The sequence below is a fragment of the Gymnoscopelus microlampas genome (genome assembly GCF_963454915.1).
Source record: "Gymnoscopelus microlampas genome assembly, chromosome: 2".
Classification (NCBI taxonomy): domain Eukaryota; kingdom Metazoa; phylum Chordata; class Actinopteri; order Myctophiformes; family Myctophidae; genus Gymnoscopelus; species Gymnoscopelus microlampas.
The window spans coordinates 32,669,780-32,693,624 of NC_139939.1; the positions used below are offsets into that span (position 1 = coordinate 32,669,780).

Here is a 23,845-nt window from a genome sequence, read left to right on the forward strand (position 1 = left end):
GTGGCTTGCAACTCTGGCCATTCATCCCTTTGAATTTGTAATGACTTAAAACTACCATGTGGTGGCGCTAGAAAACAATCTTTGTATTTTTCCAGTTTTTCCATTACTAGGGCACTAATGAGTTTAGCGATATCAATGGGATAAACCATAATAGTAACACTACTTCTACTAAGAATGATGAGAGAGAATAAATATTTGTCAGGCAACTTACTGAAGCCAAAGTTTTAGACCAATGCCAGAATTATACAGGAGATTTGCTGTTTGAGAGGCAGCAGAAAGATAGTGAAGAAAGTAGTGGCTGGAAAGAAGAAACAAAAGACAGCTCAACACATAATCCTGCCTTTCTCCTACCTTAGTGACCTCTTGTTGGCTACAAAACCTGGGAGGTCAGAGTTGGAAGTGGCAGATGTGTGTATCCTAGCAACAGGGATAGCCATGAACCTAATGCCCCCGCGTAGGCTCGGCTGTCTCTCAGACAGTCAACACACACAGCCCTAAGAATAGCACCCAGCCCCTCCCTTTTTGCCTCCAGGGGACCCCAGGGGTCAGGAGGTTGTGACCTGTCTCCCCTTTCTCTGGCCTGTGCTGCTGTTGCACTTAATCAGAGCTCCCAATTTCCATCATCAGACTCCTCCATTCCACCTCTTTTAACCTCTCAGCTTTCGCTCTGTGGAGAGTAGGTGGCATTGAACTCTGACGTGTGTGTGTGTATGATAAGTCTGGATTTGTGCATTCATATATGCAGTGGTGTAAATTAACTAAGTACATTTACTCAAGTGAGCAAAAAAACTTTAGTTACTTTGCCGATATAAATTATTATATTATAAAACATACATTAACCACTTTAGCCCTATTTTATACCATAGGCTATTTGAAAATAGCCGATTTACAAGCTCACAAAGTGTCGCGATGCAACGCGTTGTGAGCTTGTAGATCTGCTATTTTCAAACATGTTGTACGTTTACTTTTGGTACTTTAAGTATATTTTAAGTAAAATATCTAAGTACTTCTTCCACCACTGCATATATGTATTAATGTGCTGTGTATATACGCTTGTGTGCATGTATGAGTGAGTGTGTATTGTCTAATTTTTACTTTGTTGTGTAAGACGGTGTCACCATAAATAGCTGATGTAGGCGTGCATGGGTGCATACAGTACGTGCATGGGTGCGTGCGGGTGTGTGTGCTGTTGCATGTTCAATAGCTGTCACATAATGTCCACCTGGAGAGGAGAGGACTTTGTCCACATGTTCCTTCTAGCTGCCTGCCCTGTCTGCCGTTGTAGATCCCACATTGAACCCTGAACCCTCTGCTTTGACCTCGATATCCTACCTTTTTTCTGCAGTACTTCCTACAGCATCGTAAAGAAGTGTATATATCTAACAATTCTATCTTTACCTACCATGTGTGTTAATTGAGTGGTTTGTAAACATAAGCATATCTGTCTGATTGAAGTGGTTACAGTACAAGTCACATGCTTCTCACTATTCCAATTTAACTGCTTAGATTACAGTAAGGCTTATACAGTTGTGTGTGTGTGTGTGCATAGACTCTCATATTTTCACATGACATCTCTTGTGTATGATTGCAAATGTATCGACTAAAAATAATAATAATTCCTCTGTGCTCAGGATAGAGATCTCTAATCCACATTTGTGGTTTGTTCTATTGTGTCCCCTAAGGCTCCAAGTAACTAATGATTATATTCATAATCAATACATTTTGGATTATACAATTAATCTGTGATTTATTTAGACATGATATTATGCTAAAATAAGAAAATATAGTAAAAGAATAAACAATCATTCACATTTGTGTTAAGACCATATTAGAAATGTTTGTGATGCATCACTAAGTCAATTATTAAATGACTGAAATTGTATTTGATTCATGTTCAGTCAAGTGATTAATAAATAATTAAGTATTATAGGATAGTTTCACCCTTTATGTCCCCTGATGTCCCAGCGAGCTTACCATGGTTCAATTGAGGAACAATCAAGTGTTTTGTGCACACGGTTATATGAGGACATTTGTCTGATAGGGAACCCACACAAACCCACATTAACTTTATTTAGCAGAAATCTAGACAACACTATCCAGGTTATATGAAATATTTCAGTTTTCCCCAAACTGAAATGTTGGACTAAATATTGAATGCTGAAATTACCCCATACTGAAAAAAGATCAAATATGCTCTGTTACGAATTTATACAAAAATGGGGAAGGAGTATAGGCTATATTTTGAATATGTATTCTAGACATGTTTGTATTTTTTTTATTAAAACAAGAAGCAAACAAATAAAGCAAAAAATAAAAAGTAACACAGAATAAAACAAAAGAGAACAAGAAATAAAACTATAAAGATAATAACATAGAAATAATAGGTTGATGGGTTTTTTTGTTTAGTTTTTTCAACAAAGGAGAGTACTGTAGTGTGGGTACAAGTAGAATTAATCTAGTCCATAGGTCTTCAACAGGGGGTTGAGAGAGTTACTACAGGGAGGCCGCCAAATCTTTGTGTAATATGAACTTTTTATTTATTATTATTCCGGGAGGAAGATGCTCAGTTTTGAGCTCCGGCGAAGAGTTTTGTTGTCTATCCCTGTGTCAATGCGCACGCCACTGAGAGATGGATTTCTGAGGTGGAGTGCAACACCTACCATCAGCTCCAACTACTTACCGCACAACTTGCGAAATCCAAGCAGTGCTACTCGTAATCAGAGTTGTGAAGTGCCCGGGATTGAACCCATGCCCTTGTGATCCAAAGGCGAGTGCTTTACTGACTGACCTACCCGGACACTACTGAAGGTTTAAGTGTTTTAAGTATTTAAACGTACACATCAAGATGAATCCAATGTATTAACCAAAAAGATAATGTGTAAACAAACCAACAAAAAACATGAATTTACACAACACTGATGATGGTGCTCTATGAAGCCCTATGAAATATGTCAATTATTTTTATCTGCAACACAATTTTCTAGGGGGTCCCTGTTTCATCTCTCTCTCAGCTAAGGGGTCCTTGGCCTGAAGAAGACCCTTGTCAAGACCGGTCTCTCTCTCTCTTTCTCCGTCGCGCACACACTCAAAGCTTGGTGACCCACTGCTAAAGTTTGTCCATACATACAGTACATTCAGACAGCTGTGTCCACATGAGACTGCATTCATGTGTACACTAACCACTGTAAATTAGTCATTTTCATAGGCTACATCACTTGTATATTTTGTGTTTATTTGGACATGAACATTTACCAATGACAACAAAGATTAGTGTGAGTATGTGCTGCACATGTGCTTTTTCTTGTCTGCATGAGAGCATTGCCTGTGTGTGCAGGGCGTGTCTAGTATCGTGTCAGAATTAAACTTATTTCTTCATGACTGTGTTTGTGTACCTGTCCAGTTGCACACATGTACTGTTACTGTAGGTCAAGAGGAGAAACTCACATGACTATATCTCTGAAGTGGGCAAAATACCCAACCACAAATAATGAAATAACCTTAAACCCATTGTATGACAGTGTTGCTCTCTGAAAATAACTGCTTTCCAACTAGAAAACAAGTATTGCGTCGAAAATCTGATTTCCACAAGCGACACTGTCGTAAGATGAGGTATGAATTAGGCTATACATAACGCATGCTCTGTTCTTTTGTCCTGCATGATGCCTGTAACCCAATGTCCTATGGCCTGTTGCAGCCTACTTCACAAACAGTACAGTATATGTTTTGTGGTGCTAGAGCAGACAGATGGGTTGAAATAGCTGATACTAATCTAAAGAGGTTAATCCATTTAATAGCAACCACAAAGCCTTGCACTGCCCATTCTATATATGTACTGTGATGAACAGTGGGTTCAGTAGTACGCATGGCTACTCTTCATAGAAAGAGATAAGTACTTTTATATTGCGGCTGTCAAGTCCTCTTTTGTGCTGGCAAGGGGTCAGCTGGTCCTGATGTATGACCACCTTATGGCGCCGTGTAAACCACGTCTGACAACTTGGCAAACATGTTACATGGTCCTGTTCATATGAAGCCCTCTCCCGCACTACAAGAGTCATAGGCCCATTTCTTGGGACCCCAGCTTTAGCGAAAGGCCAGTTCCAGGCTCTCGTCACTGTGCAAAGCACTCCAGCCCAGCCTCCAGGGCTGGACCCCTCTCCGAACATGGGAGCCACTGGGGTCCACTGCAGTTCTGTATGCTCACAGGAACAGCCGAAAGTAGAGGTCTCAATTGTGCTGTCTTCGGTCCGGGGAAGGGGCCCAGAATGTCAATGTTCCATGGGAGCCCCCACCTGGTACTGCTGCAGTGGGGTGTGTGAATGCCGGTGGAGGTCAAAACAGTGCATGTTCCTGTATTTTTGGACTAGAGGTTCGTCCATTACACCTACTACGAGTCTAGTGTGGTGGGCTTTGTCAGAGTGTGTCTGTGTCCCTGTGGAGATCTCTATTTGTCAGTCTTTGTCCCTTATGTGCCCACTCTGTATCTGTCAGTCCTTATCCCTTTCATGCCCATATATGGATATCCATGATGTCATCATTATATGGCCATATATTGGCATACCCACATATAGGCATATCGGTCGGATCGGCAGTTCTGGACGGCGGCGGACACCACGCTCCCACGATTCCTCGAGGGAGAGGGAGTGTGTGAGGGAGTGTTGAAGTTGGTCGGGCCCATACTGTATATGTGCATGGCGGTCGGAAATGTGGCTCTGGACAACCGGATCCCCATATATGCCTCTAAATGGGCATTTCAGGTTTATTTATGGTTATGTCTTGAGTCATAGTGACATGTCATGCCTATATATGGGCGTATCAGGTTTGTTTATATGGTTATGTCTGAGTTATAATGACCGGCCAGCTGGCCCTCCTATAGTAGCCAATTTAAATATCGGATGAATTAGTGAAACACATGGGAAAAGAAGGCCAGTTGGGTATTTTAGCTCACCGGAGGTTCGGGCCGCACTGCCAATCCGACCAATATCTCTGAGTCATAGTGTTGGGGGCTTTGTCAGAGTACCCGTTGTACCTGTCTGTCTGTGTCCCTTTAATGCCCATGTATGGAGTCGTTGTCCCTTTTATGCCCATATATGGAGATCGCTGATGTCATCGGTATATGCCCATGATATGGGCATGCCCCCTTTTGTTCCCATAATATGGAGCTGAATGATTTGTTTGCGGCTGATGCCATGACGACACATTGAGGTTAGACAACACATCTTGTATAAATAGCTACCTTTACAAATGAGTAATTCATGATTTAATTCATAATAGAAAGTGCCATTCAAAGTAAATCATACTGATGTCAGTCTTGCCCAAATATGGACATTTGTTGTATGCAAAACTAGCTCTTACTGAGCTACTGCGTAATGGCAATAAAGGCACATGCACCCAGCGTACAGATGATGTCATAATTGGCATGGTTTCAGCCCTATCTGAGCTCCATTGACTTCCATTATAAAATTAAAGATTAATTCTTTCCATTCTTTTCCGTATTTGAAAAATATTCAACTGACCAGGACTCGACTTTGACCTGAGGCTCTTTTCATGGCATCCCCTCTCCTGTCTTCACGTCTCTCTCACTGACACTCTAAAAAGTAAAGTAGAACTGCTGAATAAAAAGAAAAGAAAAAGCTTTTGTATTTGAAAGATGACCGTTTTTTCATGGGTCAGGCTTTTCAGGGTCAAGCAAAGTTGGCAGCTCAGTGTTGTATTCATTTGTCTGACGAATAGTCACTTCTAGTCAGTGTGGAGGAGCATCCTGGCAGTTCAAGCAGGTAATACATACACCACACAACATTGTGAAATCTTAGGTTTGAATATAGCTTTTGAAGGAGCTGTCCGGTGTCACCCCTTGCGCTCGCGCACACACACACACACACACACACACACACACACACACACACACACACACACACACACACACACACACACACACACACACACACACACACACACACACACACACACACACACACAGACGCCTTGTGAAGCATTTAGGTAAGTAGGTGTTAAATACTGTATGTGTTTTATGTTTGTTCGTTAGTCAGAACACTGTGTGCATCAACAGCCATTATATCTTATCCTAGTACTCTTGTGCAAAGACACTCAACACACTCACTGTAAGATGATAGCATCATTTATCAAATGTGCAAGAGTCATTTTATGGAATGGGGTCAACCTCACCATAGTAACAATGTTGTGTGTATATAACTTGTTACTAAGGTGATTATTTATAGTTCAATATTGGAAGTTAAACAATGTTTTGCAAGGACATGACAAGTAAAAATCCCTTAAAAATAAAGTCTCACTTGGGGCACTCACTGTGGAAACTCATTTAACACAATATAACAGTTCAATCGAGGAAAAGGTTTGTTATAATGAAGTAGCACTATGCATTATGCTGACAAATTCACCAGCCATGTGATGAATGGATCACCATCCTAAAATACACGAGGTGTTTCTCTTCATAGAAATGGCTGAGCTTGTACACACGCACGCACGCACGCACGCACGCACGCACGCACGCACGCACACGCACGCACACACAGCTCACTTCCTCAACAATATTCACACATGTACAGGATATGACAGCAGAACCCAGGGGTGGTTTAGGATTGCATAACATCATTGCTTATTAATCATACACACACACACACACACACACACACACACACACACACACACACACACACACACACACACAAGCACACACGCACACACACAGTGGCCTACTTTCATTTGAAAAATGCTCAACTTTCTTACATCCTATATTTAACATTTGCTGTGCTGTCATGGTCCGCCTGTAATAAGATTTATGACCATGTCCTTTCACTGTTATGTGACTGTGCTGGTGTAGTTACTTGCATAATAGTTAGCTCTTTTCTGCTTTATGTGAAATAAATAGCTTTAAACTAGCAGGCCTATATCAATGCTATGCCTAAAGAGAGTGTGTGTGTGTGTGTGTGTGTGTGTGTGTGTGTGTGTGTGTGTGTGTGTGTGTGTGTGTGTGTGTGTGTGTGTGTGTGCGCGTGCGCGCGCGCTGAATCCCTTGTTGCCTTGCCGACACCATTGTTATTATTCCACTTGTAAATTTGTATATCCCATTTGTCAATACTGAAAACGGTGCTCATATCTTAGTTCAGAGGCACACACTCGCTTTCTCGAATGCCCATAAAATATGCGTGCATAGCATACATACACAAACACACGTCCTGACCTATTTCTTGCTATTTGAGAAGACAAAGGCAGTAGGGGATGGGTCATGGCAGACAGACAACAGCAGCCAGCCAAGTATGTTCAACAGAGGAATCCTTTCTCTCCCTCTCTCCCTCTCTCCCTCTCTCTCTCTGTCTCTCTCTCTCTCTCTCTCTCTCTCTCTCTCTCTCTCTCTCTCTCTCTCTCCATCTCTCTCTTTTTCCATCACTTGCCTCCCTCTTTCTCTTGTGCCAAACATCAGTCCCCCTTTTGCTCCAAGACATGTGTATATAAAGAATAAAACAAATTGCCTCATGGATCATTGTCCATATAGCTGGCCCGATTTACAACTAAACATTACTTGACCCATTTTCACTTGATTCAGTTTGATTTAGCAGTGGGAGGTTGTCCCCCTTGTCCAGTCTGCTGTTGAATGTAACAACTTTTAGAAGAGCATTCAGAGATGGTGTAACATTTGCCCCCCCCAGGGGTCTCTCTGGAACATTGTGCTGACCTTGGCTCAGAATGCCGCGAGAGCTTTCTCTTCATTGTACTGAGAAGAAAAATACTGAGGATATATACTGTCTAAGATTACAGAACAATCCTGGGAAAATGTCTTCCCTGACGGTTTTTAGATTTAGATTAGATTTTTACAGCAAAATGTACAAGCTGGAATATTACTCAGTACATTGTGGTGCATAGTTAGCACTTTATTGCATGTGGCTAAGTATGTGTATTCAGATTATTACCAAACAGTGTAGAGCGAGTTACACAACACTCCCCCCCCCCCCCGCACACATTCACACGTGTGAATGATAAGTGCATAATACATCCACCAACGTCATTCTCCTACCCCACTCTGTCTCTCCCTATGTTGCTGACCTACATTCAGCAGCACCATAGTTACATAACTAGGACTGTAGATCACTGCAGGCTTAGTGCTGGCTCTCCCACTGCCTCCACCCTCTCTCTCTCTCTCTTTCCCTCTCTTTCGCTCTAACCCCCCCACTTCTCTCTCTCTCTTTCCCTCTCTTTCTCTCTAACCCCCCCCCCCCTTCTCTCTCTCTCTCTCTCCACACAGCCAACACAGTTGTCTACTTTATTCTACGTCTTTATTCTACATCTTCACTATTTGGTAGCTATGTACTGTAACTATGTACTGTAGCTACCTCTGTGGTTGGTGGTTAGGGTTGTGTCTGTGTGTGTGTGTGTGTGTGTGTGTGTGTGTGTGTGGGGGGGGGGGGGGGTAAGTGAGACTAGAGACAGAATGAGAATAGAAAACAAGGTTAATACGTCCATCATTTCTTGTCTCAAGGCATGACATAAACCATAACCACTATGAGTCACTGATCTCACTCTTTCTGGCGTCCGTGGTGTTTCCATCTTAGCATCTTCATGGTAATATTTACTGTGACTCGTCTTTGTCAAAATGGCACCTGGAGCTGAAGGTTTGCCTTGTCCTTAAACTGTCAGTTCAGAAATATTTCATACCTTTCATAGCAATGCTTCTTTTGTTCATTAAATATGTACACACCACATCTGTGAGTGTGCTCTTATTCTTTTTCTGACCTTCTTTTTCTGGTTACATCATGCACACATTGTCAAGATGTAAACAAGCAACACCCGATTAGTTTTCCCTGAGCTCAGCTCCACCACAGATGGTATGGTTCTGAGAAATGTGTGGGGGCGCATGTGTGTGTGTGTGTGTCTGTGTGTGTGTGTGTGTGTGTGTGTGTGTGTGTGTGTGTGTGTGTGTGTGTGTGTGTGTGTGTGTGTGTGTGTACTGTACCTGCGTCACTCCAGTTGTGTGCTACTGACCTGCTCCCCGAGGCAGCAGCAAGAGAGAGCTTCTTTTAGATCGGTTTGCTCAAGTTTACACTGCAGAGGCATGTGATGTAACCTCCCTCCCTCCCTCCCTCCTTCCTCTCTCTCTCTCCCTCTCCTTCCTTCCTGCTGCCTCTCGCCTCTCAACCCCTAACTCTGAATAGCCCCCTCCTCCCCCCCCCTCTCTCTCTCTCTCTCTCTCTCTCTCTCTCTCTCTCTCTCTCTCTCTCTCTCTCTCTCTCTCTCTCCCCCTCCATCTCCTCTGTCCTCATCACTGACCTACTTTTTCTCCTGGCCTGTTTTCGCATGTCTCCACATTATACAGCTTATAAAAAAAGATGGCCTGCAAAAAGGGAAAGGGAGAAGAGAGGGAAAATAGCAAGCAAGGAAGAAAGAGACAAGCAAAGACTTAAAAAGGGAGGAGCAAAGAAAGAAATAGAAATGGGGGAGGGGGTTTGCGCACTACAAAGCACTCCAGTTTTTACAAAATGTCACCTTGCTACAGTTCATTGGTGGCTAGTATGGCAGTCTGTGGTGCAGGGTGAGTCCCTGTGGTTAGCCAGCGAGAGCGGAAACAGATGAACACAGGAGGGTTTCATATTACAGATAGAATACAATGGGTCTCCCTGTGTTAAACCACTGATCCATAAACTATCATGCACCATTATCCTATGTGTCTGTATAGAAATACAGGGATTAGGACAGCTGTTATTGTCGCACAGTGAAACCTAATCATTTATAAAATACTGGTTTGTTTTGTTCAGTTGTAGCCTACCTAGCCCTTGAGTCATTTCCTTTAGAAACATATCCAACTTTGTTCCTTAGCGATTATTCTGTTGATAGCCTTTTTTATCAATCAAATATTCGAGAAGGCCTAGTCAATGAATCGACACAAGAACATTTGAATATATATATCTATATATTTTTTTAAATATATTTACTAAAATTGATTCCTATAATATTCCTATACAGTGTCATGCAAAAATAATAAGCTCACAATGCCTTAAATCACGATCAGCTGTGAGCTTGTAGATCTGCTATTGTCACTATTTTGAAAAGGTTCTGACTATTGGACTTCACGGTTCATTTATGCTGCTGTATTAAATCCCCCCCAAACATTGATTATTTTATTAAAATTGGTTATTTTTATATATATAACTATAACTATAAATAGTTTGATTTACTGCAACCCTAGTTGGTAAGGCAATAAAGATCTTGAACCATATTCTAATACATTTTGGATCAATGCAAGTTAATGTTATTTTATGAAAATATATGCAACTCTCTAAATCCACTAATCTAATATCTATCTAATAATGTAATCTACAACTGCTTCACTTCAGTGCTTACAATAAATCTGTGGTTCTCAAAGTGGGAGAAAAAATTACTTTAACTACTTTAACCCCATATACATTGGCTATTTAACAATTTTAACAACACACATTTTGTATGGGGGTCCCTGGCACAACATCTTTTCAGACGGGCGTCCATTACCAAATACATATCAATCTGGGGAACCTTGACGTGAAAACGTTTAAGAACCACTGGAATAAATAATAGACATAATGGATTTCCACACCCTATAGCTCAAGTCTACATGGTTTCATTGTATGACCTTTTTGGCACAAATAATACAAAACAAACCTTGTCCAACTTCAAAACTTGAAGTTTTGGCCATCATAGGCTTTGCCTGAATTATATTGATCAACTCGCAGCAAAAATATATTCAAATCCAAATGTTTCTGGATATACTGTTACCGCAAACTTATTTGAATCTGGAGAGACCTGCCATTTGAATTATGCTTGGGTGGGTGGTTTCATTTAAGGGGCTCCTTTACAGACAGGGTAGCCTACCTGATGGTGATTCATAGCAGCAACAAGGTGGCTAATTATTAATAATGGCTATTATGTAACCTGGCACAATGATATCATTTACCCATGTCAACTTGTTCTTGGCATTTTGACTGCTACTTCTTGTTCCATTTCATGCATCAACAGCATGTTCTTTTGAGGTAGCCACCCTTGACATTTTTCTACCCTGCCAAGGCAGTTATATAATTTGTTTTGCCTGCCGGAGTGTGTTGCATTCTGGGATATTCTCCACGTCTCTGACTCAGTGCATCTAGCATATTCCATCGTGATGCTGAGTACTGTGTAACAGTGAATAGTAATTAGTTACAGTTTAAGCATTCTAACTACTGTGTTTTAATAGTTTTCTTTTAGTCTAACACTTTTTTATTATGCATTTTCTTCACTGTGTGCACTTTTACTTGAATATATTACTGGAATATTTATTTGTGTAAATCTGAGTAATTGTAATTTATTTTTTAATAATATTCGTTACAAGTTAAGATTTAACATTTTGAGAAAATTACAGGTATTTGGGATTTCATCTCTCACAACTGATGCTAGATGATATGAGTAAAAAGTAAAACATTTTGAAAATAGCAATGAACTTGGGTGAATTTGTGGTGATCATCAATTTATTCCCTTGTTACTGGACTCCGTTTTGAGTAAAAATGTAACTTGAATACCCACAGTATTGTCTTTTACTTGCGAACTGTGCCCTTTCCAACTCTTAATAATAGATTGACTTTATCTGACATGTCTGTTATGGCATTTTGCCTGTGGTTATTAAGTGTAACCTTTCTGTGTGTGTGTGTGTGTGTGTGTGTGTGTGTGTGTGTGTGTGTGTGTGTGTGTGTGTGTGTGTGTGTGTGTGTGTGTGTGTGTGTGTGTGTGTGTGTGTGTGTGTGTGTGTGTGTGTGTGTGTGTGTGTGTGTGAGAGAGAGAGAGACAGGGGGGGGGAGTATGACATAAATATCTAGGCCATGGTTAAGAACATTCTAATGTACTGCTAGGCCACTCAGGGCTGCTCATGCTGAAGTTATTCACATTTCAAGAAATATCTCCCTTTGCCTGACCATGGATGGATGATGAGGGATGAGTTAATGTAGAGGGCGTGTTGTAATTCAGCTGCATCTGTATACAGTAGATGGGGTTGTGCTGGTAGCTTGCTTGTTCTCTGATAGAACACAACATCCTTGTCTAAAGATGTGTACTGTTCTGTGTGTTTGTACTTCATAATTGTTAAATAAAGAATGTAAACAGTCGAGAAGCATAATTTTTTACATTTTATTTTCTTCCTTTTTTTTTCTTTTTGTATCTTTCACATCAAAAGACGAGTCATTTCTGTATCCATGTTGCATATCCACATGTGAAGTACAGCAATACATAGTCACTTCCGGACAAGCCTTCCTCAATTTACTCCATTTTCATTAAGCCTTTCGGCAAACGACAAACATTATACAGCATCACAGAGTACAAATGATAACAGGGGCAAAGGTCAACATGGGCAAATACATAGCACAACCAGGAAGAGCATAGGGCAAATGACACAACAGTGGAACTGAAACACACACGATAATAACAAAACAAACAAACAAAACGAAAACTGAATAAAATAGAAAATAATAATAATAATAATAATAATAATAATAATAACATAATAAAATAAAATAACAGTATACAAGAGATAGAAATAGAGAACTTTACATATACACTTATACACAGTGGCCAGAGGCAGGCACCAGGGAGTGAGACTCTTAAGGGCTTGATATATACTTTGTTGACATTGGATAGCAGATCTGCAAGCTCACAGTGTGTCGTAGCGTGACGTGTTGTGAGCTTGTAGATCTGCTTGTTCCGGTGTGTGACACCAGCAACTAAGTATAAATCACCCTTTACAGACTGCATGATCTACTGCATTATGCTGTAACTAAAAAAACTCAGTGCAGAGGTGAGTGGGATCATAGCAACATTGGCCTAAGTAGCGACAAAGGACAATACAATAAAGAGGCACCTTATAAGAGACAAAAGAGCAGCTTTTTATACCTGTTACAATTGGAGAGCCATTTGATTCCTTTTTTGTTTTTTTGCAGGGGGAAATACCAATTTCTCACTTGATAATTGAAGATAGTCTAAGACCTTGTGCTTGATGGTTTCTGCCAACAAAGCGGCATGTAACTCTGCAGACTGATATGTGGATTACTGGCCTTGACTGAGGAGTTTTGTGTGTCTAAGAGGTCAAAGGTTGATCACCAGAACGACCGCGAGTTGATCCATGGATCAGTAATGTTTTTTTTAAAACCTTTTTTCTTTCTTTTTACCTGTGGCTCATTAGCAAAGTTGAAAGAAAAACATTTGAGGCATTTACTTGACAATGAGGAACTGTACAACTCTCAACTAGAACAAACGGACAGCTTTTCATAGCCTACGACTGCTGCATCCCACTTTCTTTTCTTTATTTTTTTTGTTGTCATTTTTTGTTTTCTTAAAATATATATTCAATATATGCAAATTTATAAATCACAGTAATATACAATCCAAGTGCTTGAGAAGTGAAGGAATATTCTGTGCACAGGGGAAATGGAGGAGTAATGAAAACCTAGTACTGGTGTGTTTGTAAGGAGGAAGAATGAAACTCTTTGTCCAGAGAGGAGATACAGAGGAAGGATGCATTTCTTTGGTAAAGGGAATTTTCCCACAATGCCTTGCAAGTGTACCTGTGCTGGCCACCCACCATGTGTCAGTTGAGTGAATAACGTTTGACATTTCCCTGGGGAAATAATCCAGACTCGACCTCCAGAGAGTTTCATTCTGTTCCCTGACACCTCACTGATTTAAGTCATTTGTTGTTTTCATTGCTTGTGGAGATGGATGTGTGGAGTGATGGATGAAGGGGGGGGGGGGGGGGGTTGGCTCCATGTAAAAAAAGAAGGGGTGACACAGTGAAATTTGATGGTTAGCTCGCATCCTAGCTTACATCCAACTATAGACACCAGAGAGAGTGACCGGGCAGTGTCTTTGACAAGTCCACATTTAGAGCTGCTCACAGTCATGCCGGACAGTTATTCCAGGCGTTCCCCCGACAGCCTGTTCCCTTTTTAGCCTCCTCCCTGTCGTTCACCGCACCTCTTCCTCACACTCGCTCTCTGCATGTCTGCTCTCCGCCGGGCCACTGTGCTGGTTGCTGGACAGAGCCAAGTAAGGGTGCTGGGGCAGCGTGGGGGAGGGTGATTGCGAGGCGGGGGCACAGATGGGACCCTCGGCCTGAGCTGCTGCTCTGTACTTGAGACGGAGCTTGTGGGGAAGGGCAGTGCCTTTGACCTCTGCGTGACCCTCCTCTCTCCGACCCATTGGCGCGGCCGCCTTCAGGTGGTAGCTACTGATGGAGGAAGAGGAGGAAGAGGAGGGCGACTCGTCATCTGTGGAGCCCTCCTTGTCAGAGCTGCGGGGGTCCCCGTCGCTGGATGAGGTGTCTTTACCTGAGGAGCTTTCCTGGTAGAAGCCCTCGGCTCTGGATCCTCCTTCGTACGTGAGCACTGGGGGCTCTTCGTCTAATGCGTTGAGGTAGGCGTGGTGTTGGAAGGAGGACTTGCCCTCCTCGCTGTTGTGAATCAAGTTCGGGGCAAAGGGGTTCTGTGGGCCATCTGTGTGCTGGTGACTGTTTTCCAGACCCTGGTAGGTGTAATGGCCATGAAGGCTCTCGTGTTGATGCTGGGCATGGGATTCATATCTTTGCTGCTGCGCGGACTCGCCGTGACCACTGGTGAACTCATACTGTGGTGAGTCTATGGTCTTTGTTCTCTCCAGCCTCTCTGTAACCTCCATGATGGTCTGGGAGCACTCTGAGGATTTGGAGGTGGAGGTGTGCTGGCCCTGCTGTGACGGTCTGCTCTGCTGGGCTTGATACTGTTGGTCCTGTGGCCTCTGGCTGTCCATGACGTAAGGGCCACTGCTGGAACGGTGCTGGAAGATCACACTCCTCTGTGCAGAGGCGGCTTGGAGCGCAGGGCTGGAGGCCTCTGAATGACGCTGCTGCTGTTGGTGATGGCTCTGGTAGTCCATGGCACATTCGCCGTCTTGTGCACTCTGCTGGTGAACAGCTACCAGGGCGCTGTGGCATGCACCATTTGGCATCCCGTTAGTGTTCCCGTTACTTTCCATTCTGGTCACCTCCATAGCTGAGGATTCCCTCTTGATGTTGTAGCTCATGGGTTCAGGACTGTCTCTGGAAGAGCCATCGGACATATCAGAAAGGGAGCCACGGGGAGAATACTTCGGGAGCGGGGTGTGGCGCTCACCACGGCTGGACTGTTCAGTTTCTGAGGAGTCTGAGTTCATCATGACTTGGGAGGTGCTGGAGTAGCCGCTACTGGAGAGGTAGGGGTTATTGTTGGGGGTATCGTTCATGTCACACCCAAGGTCACTGGCGGCGGCAGCAGCTGCAGTGGTGATTTGCTGGCTTTTCTCCATATAGGAGGCTGTGCTGATGAGACCGAAGCGTAACTTGAGCTGAAGGAGCTCTGTCTTTAGACGAACGTTCTCCTCGTTCAGCGCCATGACCCGGGTTTCCAACACCATATCATTGAGGCGCCGCTTTTCCCGTGACCGCTTAGCAGCTTCATTGTTCTTCCGGCGTTTCTCCCAGTAGGATGCATCTTTCTTCTCATCCGAAATAAACTCCCGCTTGCGCCGGGAGTTCAGGTTAGATTTGCTGGATTTACTCTGGCGGCCGCTGCGTGGCTCATCATCAGGCAGGGGGGAACCGATGCTCTCAGAGTAGGTAGAAAATGTCTCCACATCCAGGGTGTTTTTCTTGCTGGTGGAGGATAGGTGTAAGCTCAGGCTTTCCATTATAATTGACTTAGGGCCAGAGTAGAACTCTAGCAGTGAGGGCAAAGGGGGGAGGGGCAGACGAGGAATTGTATAAGCCAACTGTTTTTTAAAGGGTTTGACCTATGTTGCAGGATCGGAGAAAAACTCTGGGTGAGGTATTTGAGCTCCACGAAGGGAAAACCTCATTGATTTTTCTTATGAAAACTTTTCAAAATGTTCAAGTGTCCAAACTGGCCAAGAAGATCAAAAAGAGATGAAACTCCACAAAGATGTTGCACATTGAAGTAGTTTTCTGCCCTTCAAAGTAACATCTGAAGTGGATCAAAAATACACTGTCCTGCTTCTCTGGACTTCCACCGCTGAACCTGAGGACCCAGTTTCAGCTCTGCCAGCTGGCTTGCTCACCAGGAACTGCGAGAGAAAGAGAGAGAGAGAGAGAGAACATACATTAATAACTTGGCCCGATGAACGTTCATGCACTAAAAGTACAGTAAATGGTAAATGTGTATATAGTGTATCAATTCTTGACAGATATACAGTACAGCACAGAAAAGCTGACAAAAGCATTCAGGTTATGTAACATCTGAGGTTCGACTTGGGAAAGGTTTAGTGTTTCTCATAATGACTGATGCTATCACATTTCTTAACTTACTGCCACAACCTGCCAGAGGGTAAAATGCAGTTCTCACAACCCCTCTCTCCCTCTCTTTTCTTTCTATGTATCCATTTTGCAGCAGAGAGGACTGAGGCTGGGACTGTGCTGACTGCAGAGCCCTTGTGTAAGACACTGCACTGTCACAGTCACATAACTGAGACCTAGAGCCGGGCGGCTGACTGTGTGTGCCAGTTCAGTGCAGAGACTGGCAGACAGAGGGCGGAGGGAGGGAGGGAGGGAGGGAGGGACGGACGGACGGACGGACGGACGGACGGACGGACGGACGGACGGACGGACGGACGGGAATTATAGCATAGCAGTGGTGTGCAGCGCTCTCTATGATTGATCCATGTGAGATATCACACAGGCAATGTCTGATATCTTTGCATACGCTTGGGTAATGACGCAATGATGTCCTATGATTATCAGTTAATGATTTTTTTTAAATGTTATGCTTAAAATGAATGAGCTAGACAACTGCTTAGTGTATATGAGGCCAAATTACATAGTAGTGCAAACTAACTCCTGTTGCCATGGCACTTTGGTATTTGCTAATGACAAGACTTTTTCACCCTTCACAATATGGCAGATTAAATCCATAACTCCATGGGATTTATCGTTTCATGTCATAGTAGCTAATAAAATGAGGGATACATTCGTCTATTCAGCTGTGTGTGTGTGGGGGGGATGTCCCATCTGTCCTTCCAGCCACAAAGTCTCTGTTTCTTTGGTAACTCTCACACAAACAGTAGTGACATTACACAATACCAAACCCCAACGCACTTGCTAGGTAGTGTCTATATCAGATTACATATGCATATATTATGTAATCCATCCAGGTTACATAATAAGTAGACCAAACTCCTGCTTCAAGCCAAATGTCTCCCTTCCCCAGCACTGCACAGTTGGCGCACATTATTACAATGAGATTCGAGGGCAATCATCAACATGTTTTTTATGTAATGACATGCAAGGAGTGCATGTAATAATCTGGGTCACTGTGTCAGTGGGTTATGTTGACTGTTATGCTATAGAGCCAATACATACAGTAGAATATCTGTTTATCAAGGATGCTTGTAGTAAAAAATCAAACACCCGGTGAGCAGGCCTGATCTACCTCCTCTTTCTGATCTTTTTGAGAGCTACCTATTTCACATGTTGTAATTGCAGGAAGTTGATTTCCTTTGCCTATCCATCCCTGAAGCATTCCACCTGACATAGGGGTTAAATGTTATGTACATTTCCACAGAGAGGGCCATGAACCTTTCAGCGTTCAGTGACGCAATAATACAGAGTCTCATTCTAACATCCAGCCTGAACTCCCACAATCTGATAGCTAGCCATGTGTGTGATGTAGGTTAGTGGGTCATGTGCCAATCAATGACATGAACACTGATAACTTTTAACATTAACAATTTAACAATACCTAATCTCCATCTCACAGAATTATTGCCAGACATTCATTTACTATAGCTATTTAAACGTAACGTTCCCTCTCCAATCTAGATGTCTATTTTCTGTCGCTATTCATACCCAACATGTGCTAGAATGTATTACTGCCTCTTACCTAGTACTCCATGTGCTACTGTTGCATAATGTCACAGTCACAGGCCACACGTAATACAGTATGAGGTCCCTGAAGCACCTTGGCTTGTGCTCTGATATTTTCTTTGCTTAGGCTACAGTACACCATGTATTTGCCAAGGCCTATCATTTAGGAATTTGGATAAAGAAGGAGCAGCCAGTGTAGACAGGTCACATACTTCACACTTCATACTAGACTTCAACAGAGATTTGTCTTTGCGGAAGTGAAATAATTTGCTTGTTCTGTCTACCCTTTTTGTGTCCTTAGCAGAATGCAACAGTAGAAAAACAAGGAATTCCTATTTGGATACGAAGCACTAGCAGACATGGGAAAAACATGAGGTCAACGAACCCCCCCCCCCCCCCCCACTCACACACACACTGGTAATTTCCAGACAGACTCAATGGGGAGAGGAGGGCCGCGAAGAGGGGAGGGGAAGACGTATGCATACGTCTACATTGTCCCACTGACCTAGAAAAGACGCAATGAACGCTCCTCCCGTCTTTGACGGTGCGCCATAAAATAGGTCAGTGGGACTGCGAGAGAGGGAGGCACGGAGAGGGGAAAAGCGCCATATAGTGCACTCTAAAAATAGAGCCACAGAAAGAGGTGAGGGGGGGGGGGGGGGGGGTGAGGGCTAGTGGAATTCAATTGGTGGTCGTGCGGCATTTCACCGACACTGCGGCATGAGAATTAATGGAAGGACATTAGAGCGTCATCAATTTAGAAATTGGGATTATAAACTCGCAATGACTGTTATGCAACATTTATCCTGCATTCAGCTAAAGACAAATCCCTATGAAATTTCTGAATAAAAAAAAGAGAGTATGGTATTGACGTCAAAGCACACACCCATATCTGCAGCTAAATTCACATCATACAGCCTCTCTTGGGACTGCAGGGAGAGGAGGGGACTGCTGCTGCTACAGTGCATACGTGCTCTGAATTTCTCTGATGCAAAGCAGAGCTTGTGTAACACATGCGTAACCTATTACACAATGGCAGATGCTACAGGTTTCTGGTTATGTCCAACACCTAAGCTATGTTCACACTGGCACCCCAAATCAGATTTTGGAATTCTCGGTCTGAACAGCAAAAACAAACTATGTTTTTTTTCACAACGCGTTGTGAGCATGTATCTGCTATTTTCACTACATATACATTTTTTCACGTTCATTAATCATAATCGTGGCAAAAGATGTCTGAAATCAAATCCGATCTGACCACTGGAAAATAACAGTGTGGACAGTCAATCCTAAAGATCGTATTTGAGAAACAACCCGGATTGGCCTATAGTCTGAACAAAGCCTGGCATGCTGCTGCAGTCTAAACAACAGCTAAGAGTTTAAACGGTAATATCAGGGTATATTAATACCGGTTAAGATGGATCTAAGAAGAGAGGTAGAGATGCATACACGCACCGTTAGAGGGCTTTGAAAAGAATAGGTTTTTCCGCTTGAATAACAAAGAATTAACTCCCTGAGGCTGTGAGTCTATGTGGGTTTTGGGGCTGTGGGGAAGTGGAGAAAAATGTTCAGCACTGACTACATAGTTCTCAGACACTTGCTGCACCTTTGACCCCCCTCTGAGGCAAGTCTGGCCTGGGTAATGTATGGCATCCCTTTCCCCTCCTCCACCTCCGCAGTGATCCTCCACCACCCCCACACATGTGGAGGGGCCCCAGCACAGGCATCTCCATTTTGTCCCCTGGCTTTGTGTTAAGAAGCCCGCGGAACTTGGAACCCGGAATCCAAACATTCCAGGTCAACTACTGCCATGTCCTATGGCTGCCTGTTTCCACTGCCTGTTTACAAAGGATCCTATACTGGAAACAAGCACTTCTAGTGGCACTATATTATTGACTAACCCCTAGTCTTTGATGAAAATTAAATAAAATTTGACCAAGATTTTCAAATCTCACATGTAGTCAGCATCGTAATGCTAATTTAGAAATATCCTAATTAAGGTTTCATCACCCCTAATTAAACTTCTCAATGTTTCTGCCCGAACTACCCTGAGATCCCCGTCCATACAGTATGGATTAGATCTGCACTTGTAGGATATCTCCAGTGTGACTGCTAACATACTAGATGGCCACTACTTAAGTAGACAATGGTTAGGTCAAATCTATATCATAATAAAATGCTAGACTAAGGAACATCACAAGTCTATAAAAGAAAACTTGGCTGCCAAGCAGCACAAGTGGGGGCAGTCAGTAAAGCAAATGAAATATGTGCAAATCCTCTCCCCTGTGTGTACACATGTTCCACTAGATAAAGTGACAAAGTAGTCCCGGTGCTGTTGGCTCTTCTTGCCCCCATACCTCATGTCTGACCTATATTCACAGAGCTGGCTGGGAGGTAGTGATGTAGACGGCTCTGAAACCAGACCAACAGTCTGGCAGTCTAAAGAGCTCAGCAGAGCTCTATGACTGTCTGGCCAGGCAGGCAAAGCCAGAGAGGGGTTTCTGTCCATTGCATCACATCACATCCTGGATGCTCACTAATTCTAATTATTACACAACAAAGCCACACAAAGATATCATCTCACAGGGACTTTGGGACGGCTTTGCGTAAACTAGAGGGGATCATTATCTGGTTTAGCCTCCATTTTCTGTGTCTGATATTTTATCAGAAGTCTGTTCCTGTGAGGTCAGTGTGGATGTGTTACAACATCACTGTTCATTTCTAATAAAACACATATTTGTGTTAGGACTTCATACCAACTTACTGAATACTTAATAACCTCGGCCGGGTTGTTGTGAATCTATTATGAATGACATGGAAAATAAGTGTGAAAACATGATTCAATTACAGGATTATGTTCCCATGGGAGAATCACTGTTCATTGCTTCTCTCAGCTGGTTATGTCATAGCCTCCAAGTCCCTCAATGCTATAAGCTCTCCGTTTTACTTATTGTCATTACATTTTAAAGTAGGGGTGCAACAGTTAATCGACGTAATTGATTTAATTGATGATATAAAATGTATAGATTTTAATAACATAATCAATGAAGAAAGTTGTGAAAATAGTAGATCTACAAGCTCACAACTAGCGCAACACCCTACGACAAAGTTAAAATAGGGCTTAAGTCGTTAATCTGATTTATCGATTTAGTCAATTAGAAAAAAAACGTTTACAATTTCTTTGAATCTATTCGTTGCACTTGTAGTTTTTGTATTAATTAAAAAAGGTGGTTAATAGTTGCAACCCTATTTTTAAACAGGTTTTTTTTTCAGTCACTAAAACACCTGGTTAGGTTAGGTTAAGTCAGTTATGGAGTTTCTACATGACAGGTCTACATCTGAACATGTGTGAAGATTCACTTCAAGGTTATCAAAGCCGCAGGGCTGTATGTGATAGTCAGATACATGGTTTAGAACACATAACCACTCTGTCTACATGTATTTGATCACATTTTATCACTGATATTTTGAAAGACGGATAGAACATGAATTACCAAAAATCTGTTTTGGAAAAAAAGAAGGAGAAACAAAATATATACAGGAACCAAATTGTAACCCTTGCCTATATATTGATGGGTGGTTAATTTTAACACAAACAAACATTTTGGGGGGAATTGTAAGAAAGGTGACCTAATGAAACAACTAAAGTATTTAAAAAAAAAAATGCGTGCGTGTAAAAGGTAACAATGTAACAGCATGTAAACTATCTACACCAGCGGTTCTCAACCTTTTCAAGCTGTGACCCTCCAAAATGATCATATTTGAACTGGGGAGCCCCCACACTGACAAGCACAAAGCATTTTTTGCCTCTTTCTTATATTATTTGACAATTTGGCCAATGTCTGACCAGTTTTTGGTCTCATTTTTTATTTTATTTTACGTATTACCTTAAATTGTCACTCACTATCATCTGGGGACTCCCCCAAAATCATGTGGGGACCCCTCTGGGGGTACTGACCCCCAGGTTGAGAACCAATGATCTACAGTTACACTACAGCTCATTCCCTGGAAAACACCATGAGGGGGGAACTGCCTCGCCTCGCCTTGACATTGAGCACATTGAGAGATGCGACCACGTTTCACCATTATTCCTACTGTCCCACAGGAACAAAGCTATTATCCGCACATTTCAAATAAGTCTAACATAAATCACACGCCAAATCGGGCGTGTATATTGAACGGACATTCTTAAATCATAAAAAGGATGCCTGGTATATTGACGATAATAGGACGTTAATGTCTCAAAGTCACGGTTACCGGCAGGGTGAGTCGCAGTGTTGCCAGATTGTGTGAGAGAAATAAGCAACAAGGTCTATGAAAACAAGCCCAAAAGAAGCGACCACATGATTTGAAAATAGCCGATCTACAAGCTCAAAACGCGTCGCGATGCAACGCGTTGTGAACTTGTAGATCGCCTATTTAAAAAAAAAAAGAAAATTTGCAAAATGTGGAATATTTTTTAAACATGATTCTAACAACACTATACACAAATCTGGAACAAAATATTTTCAGGTGGGGGGGGGTCCGCAGACAAATACATATTGTAATTTGGGGGTCCCTCCCTGACATGAAAATCTTTGAGAACCACTGGCTTCAACCATAATTAAAAAACAAAACATTAAGAAACAAGTCAAAAAATAAGGAAGTACACTTTAGAAACGAGACCCAAAAAACCCAAAACCCGCAAAACTACCAATATTTACAAGCAAATATAAGCCCAAAGTCGCTTATAATAGGCGGACATGGCAACACGGGTGAGTCGCCATGTGAACAATGCCCCAGCATCATGTCCACTTCATATACACACACATACAGCCAAACCACCATAAACCATCCGATCCGTAATCCGTTTGTAATAACGGCATTATTACATGTGATGTGACATAAATAAAGGGTACATTTACCCCCCACGTTTTGACTACAACACCGAGGGTCTCCATATAAACGTACCTTCAAAAGTGACGTGTCTCCAAAAAAATGCCCGACACAAAAGCTGTCTGTTCCGCAGTTGAAGTCCTTGATCCCTCTGTGTCTGATGACTCTGATCCCTCTTTTGTCTTTTCCTTCTCTTTTTCCAAAGAAAAAACGTTGAAAGTTCCCGTTGAAAAAGTGCCTCGGATTGTTTTTTTCCCTCTGATCTCTCACACTGTTAGTTCAGCCCGTGTTCCTCGGTTGCTTGGCTCTGAGTGCTTGTGTTATGCTGGGGACTTATTGCTCCAGTTTCTCTCTCCCTCTCCCCTCCAGAATATGTGTTAGTAGGTCAGCGGTTGCATAACAGCTCTTAGAGGCTGCCTGCCTAGTCACATTTTTGTCCTCTATCTCGCTCCGTATCCATCCACCACACTAGTATCCATCCATTACGTCCACGGGGTATGGATTAGGTAACATGCAGTTGAAAAAGTATTCACATTTTTTACTTTAAGTCAGGGGTCTTCAACGTTTTCAGGCCAAGGACCCCCTAGCTGAGAGAGAGATGAAGCAGGGACCCCTCTATATTGTATAAAATTGTGTTTAGGATTAAAGTTTTTTTTTAACTTAAAAGTCTGCTATTTTTTCCCACTACACCTATAGCCTCTTTGCCAAAATAGCCGGACCCCCTGTTGAAGACCCCTGCTTTAAGTAAAAGTATCAATACTGCAATATAGGAATACTCTGTTACAAGTAAATGTCTTGTCATCCGTCCACATGGTAGGTATTAGGTAACATGCACCAGTGGCGACCTCCCTGTAATAACTCTGAGGGCCCCCGGACCCCATGTTGAATAGAGTTTGTTCGGTAACAGCTGGACTCCACATCTACAGAAAATACATTTTCAGGTCAAGATACAGGATACACTAGATAGAATAAACAATTGATGAAACGAAACACATATATAAGAGAATGAGCAGACACTATTGGAACTGGAACACAATGAATTTTAAGCTGATTGGATGAAATCGG

General features: G+C 42.5%; 1 protein-coding gene across 2 annotated transcripts; it reads right to left on the reverse strand.

Annotated features, from left to right (window-relative positions):
• Positions 1-12,149: 12,149 nt before the first annotated feature.
• On the reverse strand, positions 12,150-23,125 carry nfil3-5 (nuclear factor, interleukin 3 regulated, member 5). 2 transcript variants are annotated; one of them, XM_084079498.1, is made up of 3 exons: positions 22,856-23,125; positions 16,031-16,110; positions 12,150-15,819 (listed from the first exon to the last, which is right to left on the reverse strand). In XM_084079498.1, the coding sequence occupies exon 3, from the start codon at positions 15,715-15,717 to the stop codon at positions 13,984-13,986; it is 1,734 nt and encodes a 577-aa protein (XP_083935624.1). In that variant the 5' UTR covers positions 15,718-15,819; positions 16,031-16,110; positions 22,856-23,125; the 3' UTR covers positions 12,150-13,983. The 2 variants fall into 2 exon arrangements, with proteins under 2 accessions (XP_083935624.1, XP_083935623.1); XM_084079497.1 differs by having other exon boundaries at positions 12,150-16,110.
• Positions 23,126-23,845: the final 720 nt, after the last annotated feature.